General features: G+C 39.5%; 1 protein-coding gene across 16 annotated transcripts in view; it reads left to right on the top strand.

Moving 5' to 3' along the window:
* The window catches only part of LOC105498757 (neurotrophic receptor tyrosine kinase 2), a 376,720-nt gene that overhangs the window by 31,817 nt on the left and 330,779 nt on the right, over positions 1-14,124 (top strand). For all 16 annotated transcript variants that reach the window (XM_011771075.3, XM_011771074.3, XM_011771073.3 and 13 more), the window contains 4 exons: positions 1,586-1,660; positions 1,775-1,846; positions 7,416-7,484; positions 10,209-10,363. In XM_011771075.3, the coding sequence (XP_011769377.1) occupies positions 1,586-1,660; positions 1,775-1,846; positions 7,416-7,484; positions 10,209-10,363 (371 nt within the window). The remainder of the gene's footprint in view (positions 1-1,585; positions 1,661-1,774; positions 1,847-7,415; positions 7,485-10,208; positions 10,364-14,124) is intronic.

Genomic DNA, 14,124 nt, shown 5'->3' with positions numbered 1-14,124 from the left:
CAATGTTTGTGTGGATGCTTTTAAAAATATTTATCTTTGGTGTAATTTTGTCTTCTCAGAGAATCTACTTATTTTTATTTTTAAAATTTATTTTCTAAAAAGAGGTGCCCAAACCCTTACTATACAGCTTGTCATCATTTTCCTCCACACAGTGGCTGACCTATAGATGCTGTATGTTCCTCCCCATCGTTTAATATTTTTTTCATTTTAACTCACATTGTTAACAGCAGGGCTACATATTTGTTTTCAGTGTCTTAATTGGAATATGTTATATATCTTAAATTTTTTCAGGAAGAAAGGGGAGAATTCATCCTGCATAATTTCTTGTAGTGCCTTTGTAACTCCAAGTACAGTTCATCTGTTTCTCCATCTGTCCATCCATCCATCCATCCATCCTTTGAGTACCTACCTTGTACTGGGTACTGAGCTAGGTGAGTTATAAAACAGATCTAACTGTCTCAAAGACATTGTGATCTAAGAAAACTGAATAGACAGGTATTTAAATAACTGTAGTACAGGGTAGAGTATAGGAAATTCCATAATGATGGTTTTAATAGCTATTTGTTCATATCACTAGGGACTTTACTGATTGCAAATGATAGAAATTAAGATCAATTCAGGTTCGTGACATCTAGCCTCAGAGACAGTTGTATCTAATGGCTCAAGTGGTGTTTTTAGAGTTCTGTCTCTTTAGCTCTGCTTCTTTTGTGGACTGACTTCATTTTTGGATGGTCTATTTCCTTGTAGCAGAAAATTTCCCCATGGAAGTTGCAGGCCTGTGCGATCCTTCAGCTATGATCCCAGAGAAAGACAGAGACCCTCTCTTTCCCAGCATTCATTTATTTAATCTCAGGGAAGACTCCTCTTGGTGTAATTGAGGTCATGTGCACATCTCTAAGATACCAGCGTGGCCAAAGGGTTGGAGTTTTCTCCATCCACCCTTATATTGGAGGGCTTAGGGGGTGGGGGACGGAGGAGCGTTCCCACGGAGAACGCTCTAAGGCCGCGTTGGGGTTTGTGAAATGTGGTTCATCGAAGGAAAGATTGATATTGTCACTGACAAAGGCAGAAGGAGGAGATGCTGGGCCAGGAAAATAGAGAAAAGAGGACGGGGAGGGGAAATGCACTTTAGTATTTTAGGAGGTAAAGGAGGGAGTGGCTGTTTCTCTTGAAATGTGAGGGAATATGTGACTTTTCTTGTGCAGTGATGACAGTAGCATCTCTGTGGCTCTCACCATAAGAGTAGAAACACCTTTGAGAGGAGTGGATGCAATTCCATGGTATTTTCACCTATGTACACTGGTGATACTCTGAAAGGGAAAGAAAAGTGAAATTGTTGGGTGAAAGACTGATAAAACAGGAGAAATGAAACCCAGTGAACTGGTTATCGACCATGAAACCTGTCAGTCATGGTTTCTGCTCAGTCATGCTCAGTTTTGCTCTCCTGCCATATTTTTAAAAATGGCGAGGCTCGGATGGGTGTGGAGGGAGCGCCTTGGACACCTGGGTGAGGTGGATGGGAGTTCTTCATGGTGCTGCTGCCTACATTCTGAGTCACTGCGATTCACTCTCTGCTTTGTTACAGTTTCATCGCAAATCAGAAAAGGTTAGAAATCATCAACGAAGATGATGTTGAAGCTTACGTGGGACTGAGAAATCTGTGAGTACTCAGGACCAGCACACATTATCTCAGAGATTTTTCCTATTGTCTACTCTGGTCAGGCAGGCATTCACTGGTTCGTTCTAATATGCGTGAAATTATGTGTCTTCACAGGACAATTGTGGATTCTGGATTAAAATTTGTGGCTCATAAAGCATTTCTGAAAAACAGCAACCTGCAGCACATGTAAGTAGAGATTGATTCTTTTGCTTCCCAGGACCTATTTTATTCAATATTTCCCCCCTCTGTTTATTTTCCTTCTTTTCCAACTCGAAACCTCCCTTTTTAAAGTTAGTGTAGCTGTGATAATAGCTTAGAAACATTAGCTCTGATTTTGTTTGATTGTTTGAATAGCTTCAGAGGGGTACTTAGAACAGGCTGTTTATTCCCTTTCATGAATTTCTGGGCCAGTTCCATCTTGGACAGAGCAATAGGCTAGCAGCAAGGAGTCTGATGTGAAAACTGTGTCCTTGCACAGAGTTCTTGATTTTCTTCCTTGGAATCATGACATGCTCCCTGGAAGACATCAAACCAGTGGAACTGAAAGAAGCTGACTTGGCCTCGGCCTTTATAGGGAAATAAAAATTACTGGTGTTTTTCCCCCCACAATAGGATTCTCTTTTGCACCTTCATTTTCCCAAAGTTGTCTGTCATGAATTGATAAAGGTAGAGAAAAATCAATCATGGGACATGCCAAAGGTACAGAAAATCATTAATAATGGGAACTATTTCCCCGAAGTCTTGTTGATGCTTTGTCCACTGAAGTCAAATGGAAATAGGGACAATGGGAACTGTTAGCTTGTTTGTTGCTAAATCCTCTAGATGATGGCATTTAAGTCCATAAGGCGTGGCTTTCCTGAGAGATGTCTTCATTAAACTAAAGATCACCTAAGTGCAGAATATTTATGCATCTCTGAGCACAGACTCAGAACTCCCATTCCCTGAGTTTTTAGTGGAGCTTCTGCCAGAAGGTTGTTGCCTGCATTCATTGATTCTGTTTTGCTGTACCAAATTCTCTTTGCAATGATACCTTACATATCATAGTCTATCTATGGGACCCTCACCTGGAATATTTCACATGATTTTTTTCTGATAATTGGTAGGGCAGATCTTTTTATTCACATTTCATAGATAAAATAAGAGTGAGGGTTTCCAGCTTCATCCATGTCCCTACAAAGGATATGAACTCATCCGTTTTTATGGCTGCATAGTATTCCATGGTGTATATGTGCCACATTTTCTTAATCCATTCTATCATTGATGGACATTTGGATTGGTTCCAAGTCTTTGCTATTGTGGATAGTGGAAACCATCATTCTGAGCAAACTATCGCAAGGACAGAAAACCAAACACTGCATGTTCTCACTCACAGGTGGGAATTGAACAATGAGAACACTTGGACACAGGGTGGGGAACATCACACACCAGGGCCTGTCGCAGGGTGCGGGGAGGGGAGGGGGATGGCATTAGGAGATATACCTAATGTAAATGATGGGTTAATGGGTGCAGCACACCAACATGGCACACGTATACATATGTAACAAACCTGCACGTTGTGCGTATGTACTCTAGAACTTAAAGTATTAAAAAAAAAAAAAAAGGGTGAGGGAGTTCTAGGTCTTGCTCACATTTACAGATCATAAGTGTCAGAGTTATGACTCCAGGGCCAACCCCTCTCCATGTTCTTACATTAAGAGTACAGGAAATAAAATCTGTATCATCCATATAATTAGAGAATCAGACTTTCTTAGAAGGTTTATCCTCTTTCTTTTTTTGAGAACAGTTCCCCAACTGATTTCCATGCCAGTTTTAAAAGAAACCATTCTCTTAGAAGCAGATTGCCTGGACACTCTATTGAAATTTGTTGATATTATGGAAAATATTAATTTCATAAAGCCAATATCACAGCTTCATATTTTATAGGTGGCATTAATGATGAAGTCACTTTAAAAATACAGTCTGTAAATTAAGACATAAAACATTCTGCAAAAATGTGATAAAACTCCAGGGAACTTTATTAACACATTTCAATTAAATGCTTTTTGGAATCATCTCTGCAGTCTGCACAAATCTTTGCCTGCACAAATCTGATGGCTGCGTAGGCCTTGATAGCATAAACAAGAGAGAAGTTGGAAAGAAGAAAAAGGCAAAATGCTCTAATGCAGTCACTTAGATGTAATTAATGACCTCAGTGGTTAAGTTCTGGTATTTTCATTACAGTTGACCTTAGACCCGAATTACTCAACAACTGCATTTTACTGGCTGTTTTATCACATCACTTCTCCTAATGTTGTGATTTGGACAGTGGGCTCTAGCTAATTACAGTTTTATTAATAGACTTACTTATTACTTCACTTTACTTTGTACTTTGTATATTTTCCTTGTTGCATGCTATTTCTATGAATATGAAAGCCACCTTGTATATTTTTTCATGTTGATATATGATAGAATGATTTTGGTGGTATTCTTTGTGTAGTCCACAGCTTATACAAAGTCAAATATCTGTCCCTCGTTTTCAGAGAAGAATTATTTTAAAATGGGAAGCTAAAGGGACATACATATCTTACACAGTTTTCTTAAGAAGCAATAGCTGGGATGTCAATCATTGATCAAATTGCAAAAACACTACTAATATTTGTAGCCATTATTGAATAGTAAGACAGAGAGAAATAGGCAAGTATCCGGCAGTTATGAAGAGGTCATCAGATGGCAGTAAGCTTCATATATTCACAGGACAAAAGAGGCTCTTAATCACCAAAATCTGAAATTAAATTAAGTAGTTTGCTTTCCAGAACAGTAGGGAGGAAGGAAGGAATTAAGTCAGGTGTCTGCCTATCCGGATCTTAGACCTAACCTCTGCTTATGATGGAGGACTCTGGGGACCAGCTTGGTTGGTGGTCCCCTGATTTTCCACATGCAAACTGCACTCTTACCTCAAATATCAAGGCAGTGGGGTGCAAGGGAGCTGATAACAAAATATGTATTAAAAGCTGTTTCTCTGTACCCCTGGGATATACTGATGATCTCTCTGAGTTTCCCCAGCAATATAAAAACGCATACAAGATCAGTCTATTTCACTTCGGGTTTTAGGGAAATTTAAACGGGATCCTCTCTCTCACTTTCTCCACTTCTCCCCCTACCCTGTCCGTATTAGCATCACATGGGGACTGCCCAGAGCCCCAGAGAGTGGTCACTGCGTTATTTCTTGATGCCTTTAATTCCTGCCCAGCCCCTAAGAGCCCAGGGACTGTGAGAAAAGCTGGTATTTGTGTTTTCCAGGGACTTTGCAGAGGTGCTAATTAGCTCCCTTGCAAAGCTCTATAATCAAACAGTAAGAGGATTGTTGATTTTTTTCCCTCCCCTCTTCCTCCTTTTTGGCTTTTGGCCCCAATAATAAGTATGGTTCATAAGACTCATCTTGTTCTTTGGCCCATAACCCCGCTCTTTGCGGTGCTGCTGGCGGCCCCACAGAGGCAGCAGCTCCGCGGGGCGGCGGTTTTACCAGCAGACAGGGAGACCCTTCACCCTAAACTGCTTTCTTCGCTGCCTCTCTCCGCCTTTTTCTTGAGGAGGAAAGCAGGTTTTTGGTTTTTGGTTTGTTTTAGAAAGATTGGGACTTCCGATGAAAGCATTTGTGCCTTAGAAACTGTGGAAAAGATAGGCAGACTGACTTTTCAATGCATTGTAGACCAGTGAAACCCACTCTTTTCTTGTTTGTTTGTTTGTTTTTGCTTAGTTTTAAGAAGGAGTCTTGCCGTTGTTGCCCGGGCTGGAGTGCAATGGCGCCATCTTGGCTCACCTCAATCTCTGCCTCCGGGGTTCCAGCAATTCTCCTGCCTCAGCCTCCCAAGTAGCTGAGATTACAGGCGCCCGGCACCACACCCGGTGAATTTTTGTGTTTTTAGGAGAGACGGGGTTTCGCCATGTTGGCCAGGCTGGTCTCAAACTCCCAACCTCAGGCGATCCACCAGCCTCAGCTTCCCAAAGTGCTGGGTTTACAGGCGTGAGCCACTGCACCCGACCGAAACCCATTCTTAATTCACGTTCCAAAAGAAGAGACTTATGTGGGCACATTTTACAACTTCCTGGTGGATTATTTTTTCACGTGGGTGAGCACTTTATACTCAGTGTGAAGCGAGAAGATGCACGCCTAGAAGGAAGGAGGGTACCCTTGTGTAGGTAGGGGTTTGGATGAGTGGAGATCTCAATATAGAATTAAACTGGGAGTGGACACACACATTCATGATTTGTGAGACACCAGAGTGGTAGGTTCTTTCTTATCAACTGACTAGCCTTAGTTCATGCTTTGGCTCCTGGTTGTAACCCCAGGACTGTGTGACTGATCAGACACACCAGGATACTTCCTTAGGCTGACAGTGAAGAGTAGCCTCAGGTAAGGGGCCAGGATCACTGTCACCCTCAGATGTCATGTTTTTTATTTATTTTTTATTTTTTATTTTTTTATTTTTTTTTTGAGACAGAGTCTCACTCTGTTGCCCAGGCTGAAGTGAAGTGGCGCAATCTTGGCTCACTGCAAGCTCTGCCTCCTGGGTTCACGCCATTCTCCTGCCTGAGTCTCCTGAGTAGCTGGGAATACAAGCATCCGCCACCACGACCGGCTAATTTTTTGTATTTTTTTAGTAGAGACGGGGTTTCACCGTGTTAGCCAGGATGGTCTGGATCTCCTGACCTCGTGATCTGCCCGCCTTGGCCTCCCAAAGTGCTGGGATTACAGGCGTGAGCCACCATGCCCGGCCAGATCTCATGTTTTATCCAACTCTCAGCCCAACACTTGCCTTCCTGGGCAGGAAACATACGCTGAAAGACTCATTGGCTTCCTCCGTTTTGTAGAGGTCTTGGCTGTTTCTATGAAAGTTGATGTTTGTTTTACATTCATTTTATTTATTAAACACATCTGTAGGCCCAAGCATCGGACACTCTTTAAATAAATTTAAACAGTAAACAAATTTGCAGAGTGAGTCAGCTGCCAGGGTTATGGCTCTGAATTTCCTACCCCAAAATCTCATGGCACTGATCATTGGAAACTCTTTTATGGAATCAGATTACATGTTTGGAACATGTCAGTAAATTATTATTTTTTTAATCACAAATGTATCTTTTTATTGTCTGGTTGGTTCAAATCTGAAGACATACCGTCTTCAGATGAAATCTGATGTATTCCTTGTTATCTAATTTTTTTTTGTTCCCATCGTGGAGGTATTTGGTTATCTAGCTCATATGTAAACAATCTCAGTAGTGTTTTTTCATCAATAAAATGTCTTTCATATAAAGACATATTGAATTCAGTTAATATTCAGAGTTTTGTATGCCACATAATTTCAAAATATCCATGATGCTCTTTAGTTTTAAGGCATCTTTTTTCCCTACTGGGTTTATAGTTTTAAATTTTATTTAATGTTACATATCTTCCTATTAGTTGTTCAAAAGATCAGGATTTCTATGAGATATATAACTTGGCTCCAAATCAACATATGAAAAATAAGCTTTTGGGCGAAAAAAACATTAAAAATACACAATATATTTATGCTACCCCTCCCTGCAAAGAAAAAAATATAGACAAGGTTAGAGGAAAAACTCAGCTATCACTCTTAAGTGAAAGAGAGAGAGATTTGGATGTAAGTAAAGCATGCATAATGATCAAATAAAATTGTATTTTGTAAACAAAATCTCTGAATACTGTGTTCCTAAAATGTAACATTTTAAATTTATGTTTAATGTTTTTGATTCCTTTCAGCAATTTTACCCGAAACAAGTTGACGAGTTTGTCTAGGAAACATTTCCGTCACCTTGACTTGTCTGAACTGTAAGTAATGATTTTGTGTGGCATTTGGGGAAAAGTTTTCAAAGGAAGGGGTAATTCAGTATTTTTCTTTTAATGAGTGATGTTGCAGATCTATTTTCATATCAAATTCTCGAAAAATGATTTCTGAAGTTTCAGTCTCTCAGTCTTTTATTCCCTGATGGTTTATTATTTCTCATTTTAAAAATTCAGTAATTAAAAAAATAGAAATCTCAGTAGTGACATATCATTTCTGGTTCGTTTAAATGTTGTTTTTACATAAATAATTTCTAGTAGAGGGAAAAAAGAGAAAAAGAAGGGGGCTTTGTGTGAAACAGCTATATACTTTATATCTCACAGCATCTGTTTGGTTCCTGTTGGATTCAGGCCCTAAAGTCAAGCAAACCCATTCAAGGAGGAAATAAAAATGGGCAAAACTCTGCTCACTTTTGTCCATCTTAAGGATAGGGAACATTGGAGGAAAGGCAGTTCTTCTCTTTCCCTACCCATCGTTGTGAGATTTTCTTCCAGGTCTGTTACTGCATTCAATATTTATTTTTAAGTCCCATTTTCTTCTGTTGTGAAATGATAGAAAACATATTTAAAGGTGGTGACGACTAACAGCCAGGATTTCCAAGTGAGCTCAATTCCTTGCGTTGTCCCCATTAAACAAATATGAACTGTTGCCATTCTTATGGCACCTCAAAACGTCCTAATGCAGAGGATTTGTGGGGCAGATGTGGGCCCAGGAAGAGGCCTTTGAAGATTAGACAATGGCATTTGCTTAAACTCTATGTTGCCTGAATTGTGGAGTCTTTTCATGAAGATCCATCCTTATTTACAAGGAAATTGTGCAGATTGGAAGATGTCACTGCTGGAGAGACAACAAGTTAATAGGTGTAATGGGTGTTATATGGTGAAAGTCTTGGCAATTGGCAATTATTTGGAATAAAGTGAATTCAGGGCATTGAAGCACTAATGCTTCTAACACAGGAATAGGCATGACAAACTAAAGGAAGATATATGAGATAGGATAAAGTACTTGGTGTACAAATTTTGGGCAACATTGTTTAAAATTTTCTTGCTGGATTAAAAATTAGAATTTCAATTTCAAATTTATGTCTCAATATTCTTCTTGAAGCATATTTAATCCATTGATTCAACCAATGTTAATTTTGTACCTATCACAAATCAACATGATATGGCACAGGGCCGTGGGGATAAAGGGAGAAATGTTTCTATGTTCCTGGATTCTGTTATCCAGTGGGAGAGGTAGAAACCTAAAGATATAAGTGTAATGTGCTGTCATAATCATTGAGCTTGCACAGTAAGCTGGAGAAAGAAGCCAGCTGTGCACCAGTGTTGTGTTGTCGTATGAACATTGCTGTATTCATAATTGAAACATTCCTTTCCTTCTTTATCCCTTCTGCTGAGTTAATGATATCCTCTTTTAGAAAGACTCTTTAGTTTTGCATGTCCTCAGAGCTCCAGGAAGCATTTTGGATTAGTGGGGTTTAAACTGATGGTGGGACTTTTCTGTGGTCTTTTCCATATCCCATAACATCAAATCCCATTTTGGTGTTGGAGGGATACTTGGAGGTGATCAAGCAGACACAAATTAAATGAGTCTATCATGACCACATTTTCCCCTAAGAAACTCCTGGAAAAGTCTCCAGGGATCCCTGAGATTCTTAGAACCCAACCAGAAAACCACAGGACTAAATGATGTGGCAAAGTCCAGGTCCCGTCTTCACGGAAATCTTAAGTATTGTGGTTAATGCCAGGCAGAGTCTATGTAACGATTTTAAATGGCCTCATTTAAAGGCTCATTACCATAAATGGAATTCATCTTAAATAGGCCACTGAGTATTATAAATAAGCATTTAAAGATTTTTTTTTCCTTGTGGTTTTTATTTTCCTCTTGACTACTTCCTCTTTTACCCGTTGCAGGCCACAGGAGTCCAGGCAGCAGGGCTGAGGTCTGAATGGCGGTGGCTTTCCACCCACAGTGGTCTAACACAGCTCAATCGGCAGCTCAGTTGCTTTGCCCTCAGAAGAGCTTGCTGTGCGTGTGTGTGTGTGTGTGTGTGTGTGTGTGTGTGTGTGTGTGTGTGTGAAGGAGGTCTGCAGCTCCCTTTCAGGTTCTCTCTCTCACCTTCACTCCCGCTATCTTGAATCAATGAAACTGACTGTGATTGCATGATGCAGAAAGCTAGGGGTACCAGCCTTCTGGCATTCACACTTTAGTCTTAGCTTTGTACTTACAGTCTCATTTTAAATTGAGATGAAATTGTTCTGCCACCTGCTGAAGTTTGAGCTTAGAAAGTGGTAACACTTGAGCCTTTAGCCTGGTCAGAAATAAGTATGTTAGCATTCCTGAAAACTTCTTGTTGGCATCTTCTTAATAACTCTATCATAACCATGATAAATTTGTCATGGCACCTTATTTTCCCCATGTTATGAGATGTTCTTTTCTATCCTATATTTTGGCTATTTCTCCTCTGTATCTCATTTCCCCTGTTATTCTGTAAGGTCTTCTGTCATTCTCCAGTGCTGTCTGCACATAGCAGATGCTCAGTAAGTATCAGATAAATGAAGGAATAATAAGTACTGTCATGCTATGAAAGTGGTATGACTTCAAAGCGTTGCTGGCTAGAAAGAATTCATAATGCTGTAGTATTTTACAAGCACCAGTGTAGCTAAAATGGAAAAAGGAACTTGATCTGTTGTCGTTTTTGTTCCCTGTAGGATCCTGGTAGGCAATCCATTTACATGCTCCTGTGACATTATGTGGATCAAGACTCTCCAAGAGGCTAAATCCAGTCCAGACACTCAGGATTTGTACTGCCTGAATGAAAGCAGCAAGAATATTCCCCTGGCAAACCTGCAGATACCCAATTGTGGTAATTTATTTTTAAAGCAATGTGTTCTAGTTGCTATTAATTATTCTTATTGCCTTGGTGTGGTAGTCTGGGAAAATTACCACTACCTGGATTGTATATAGTATTCTGTTGATGTCTCCAGTGAATCAGACAACATTTGTGTGTAGTGTGGAGTCATCGGCTGGGAGCAACTTTGCTGAGTATTCTTTGCAAGTAGAATATTAGTTCGGAGTGGGTGGCTGTGAAGTGCATAGAGAAAAAGTACACTGCTTATTCTTTTTGTTTGTTTGTTTGTTCACTTGCTTATTTGTTCATGTTTGTTTATCCATCTATCCATGCATCCATTCATCCACCCATCCGTCTGGGCAAAAACTATCTGCTGAAAGTGTGGCACTTCTCTGGCCACATATGCCCTTGGTTGGCATCCAGGCCAGGGATCTCAGGGTGATGAAAATGTCCTGGCAGCACAAGCAAATGCAATTCAATCCAGCACATTCCCTTAAACTTGTCTTACTGCCAGATGTCTGTGTCTCTTGATGGGGTGCCCCAAGTCTGCTGTGCTACGTGCTTCTCCCCATGTCTGGACTTCAAATCTCCTACTTTACCGTCATCCCCTACTCCTCTCCCCAGCGTTTTCATCTCCAACGTTTTAAAGGGCACCGAAGGGCAAAGTCAGAGCTCGTGTGAGTGCTAGTGAGTTATAAGGAAGGAATAGCAACGTGTTCTGCTTAGGATTTTACTAGTCTTCAGTGATGTACCTCTACAATACCCACATGTGCATGTTACTCCCCCACTGACATTTGAATCGGTTAGTCAACCAGTTAACAAGTTCACAAACAATTATGTTTCATCTTCTGGCCTAGTGGCTGGTGACACAGCAGAAAGCCATGTAGCACCTTGTTCTTGTGCACAAGGAATCATCTGTGTATTAACCACAAACAACCGATTCTTTGTTTTTGGAAGACCCTATTATTTGAGGTCTACTTTTTATTTAAGAAAAATGGAGCTGCTGCACACGCTTTGTAGGAATGCGATAAAAATAAAGATATGTGTCTGTTTCTTGCCCTGAATGACCTTAGAAGACGGCCCTGACCCTTCCCACAGATTTTTCTGTCACAAGTAGAGTCCTTTGGTTTCATAATGGGGGAATAAGGCTTTGTTCTCTTGCCAACCTCTATCAGTTTTCTTTGCTAGCTAACACTTAAAAAAAACCCAAACAACTTTTAATATGTGTCTTTTCCTGATTGATAAGAGGGTAACTGTTCTCTGTTCTGGTACAAATTTGTACCACTGAGAGGAATTGCCTAGAGGGACAAGAAATTCAATGTTGAGTCACCTGGCCTTTGGCCAGCTCCCAAATCCCCATGGCCTTTGTGGCCACATTGGTTCAGCAACCACTGAGAGGAAAAGAGAGAAAGCATCTGACTCTTGCTCTGGTTTCACAAACTGCCTCTTAACAGACATCTGCTTTGCCCTTGCCTGAAACCAATTCCATTTTTTTTTCCATTTTAATTTTTGGTTGTATTGTCTTGGCAGCATTCTGGGAATGCACCCCGCCTTACGTGTTATTGCTCGGCCATTGTGATTGGGATAGGGGACATGTAAGGAGTGAACTGGTCCTCATTTTTCCTAATCAGTTTGTCAGTTTTCAATGATTTTTTATTTCTGTTTTCTACAAATTAGTCAACGAATTGTGTGTCTAAGAGTGAGTTTTTGAATCTACTGTAATGAGGGCATGGGCTCAATTGATCCTTTAGGATTGAATGATTACATTCACAGTAGCAGTCACAATTCATTTCAATGTCAAGGATGCTTTTCAAAAAGCAACATTATAGAAGAGTGTGGCAAGTGAATTGACAGACTTATTTTTCCTATCGTTTTTGTGTTCTTGTTTTGTTCTTTCTCTTTTAATTTTTATTCTCTTTCAAGTGTTTTACTTTTTGTAATTGCATGTATTATATTGATATGTTTTGTTGCAAAGGTAATTTCCTACATTACACATATGACGTTTGTCTTGTTGTTGCTCCTAACCATTTCAGGTCAGTAGTCATAGATCTATCATACTCTTTTTAACCATTACATGAAATTCATGGTACAATGTGTCTTAATTAATTAAATGTTCCATATTGACGGGCATTTTGCTTATTTTCCAGTTTTTTGATACTGCAAAAATGTTTCAGCAAGCATCCTTATTCATGCTTTTTACACATATGTACAAGTGGAAAGGTTTTTTTAGAATACATAGAAAGAAGCAGAATTTTTGGTTTATGTGGTTTGCACAGTAAAAAATGGCTGTATCTATTTATGCCCACCCTGACAAGGTATACCTTGATATTAGCGAACTTATTAGTGTCTGTCTTTCTAAAAAATGCTGTTATGGCTTTTGAGTTTGCATTTTCCTGATTACTCTTGAGTATCTTATATGTTTATTGGACTGTGTTTATGCTCCAGTAAATTACCTGTTTCTATCCTTTGTCTATTTTTCTGTAGGGTTTTTCCTTTTCTTTACTTTCATTGTTCTTTGTTTTTTCTTAATTATTTGAAAGTGATAAATATTCCCTTTTTAAAAAAATCTGTAACACTGAAATATTTTCTGCACAAATTTAAATATGTATTTTCTGCATAGAGATAACCACCAATAAGGCAGAAAAAATACTTTTGCTTTCCTTTATTTCTTCTCCCAGCTCTCAGTTTGTTATCGTCTGGGATTTTATTTCTATATTGTTACCTGGCTTTTTTGAAGATGTCGTGTTTCTTTGTATATCGTAGACTTTTGTGTCCTACTGTGTTCTCTTGGTGCGATTGTTCTTTTTGCTGGAGTATATCTTCTAATACTTCTTTCATAGAGATTAAAAAAATAAAATCAAGTTCTTAAGTGCTGGGAAATTGGCCTGTATTTTTTCTCCTTAGTGAAATTTGCTGAGTAAAACATTATAGGCTCAAAAACTCAGAACTTTGAAGATACTGCACCATATTCTTTTTGTATTGAGTGTTGCTCATGAGAAGTCTGAGGTCAGTCTGATACTTGCTCTTTCTAGGTAACCTGTGCTTTTTAAAAATTTTTCCACCTCTAGAAGTTTTGAGGATTTACTCCTTATCCATGTTATTCTTAAATTTCACCACAACGTAACTAGATGTGGGGTTAATTTTATTTTTAATTCTGCTTAGTGTGAGAGATACTCTTTCAATGTGGGGGTTCATGTCTTCAGTTCTGGAAAAATTTTCTTATTGATTGACTCGACGTATTCTTTCCATTTATTGTTTCATTCAGGAATCGACATTGGATAGATACTTACATTTCTGGCTCCACTCATGCTGGTCACCCTTTCCTTGGTAGTTTCCATCTGCTTGTCCTTGTGTACCGTATTATGGGAGAATTGGTTTACTCATCACTTAGCTCTTCAGCTGTTTCTCCAGCTGCTGATTTTTTTTCCTTTTAACCACTGATGATCAATTTCCACAATCTCTTGTGAGTCATTTTTTTTGTGTGTGTGTGACTGAAATGCCCTTTTCCGTACTGGGGTGTGCCACATCTCCAGGGAGTCCGGCAATCCTGCTCTACTTTTGGGCTCTTTGAGGGCCTCACTATTTTGTGAAGCACATGGTTATGCGTCCCTTTGGGGCTGTGCTGCTTTTCGTTCATCCACTTCTGCTTTCTCTCGCTCAGGAGTTCTTTATAGTTTCTTCTCCGTCAGTGGCGTGCCTTCTATTTTCCAACATTGTTCTGGGTTCTAAGAAAAATATTGAGTATCACTTCTAGATAATTTGGGATAAGAAAGGGA

Source organism: Macaca nemestrina, chromosome 14 (genome assembly GCF_043159975.1).
Source record: "Macaca nemestrina isolate mMacNem1 chromosome 14, mMacNem.hap1, whole genome shotgun sequence".
Lineage (NCBI taxonomy): Eukaryota > Metazoa > Chordata > Mammalia > Primates > Cercopithecidae > Macaca > Macaca nemestrina.
The sequence above is the reverse complement of the archived record's forward strand: the minus strand, read 5'-3'. Positions and strand labels throughout refer to the sequence as shown.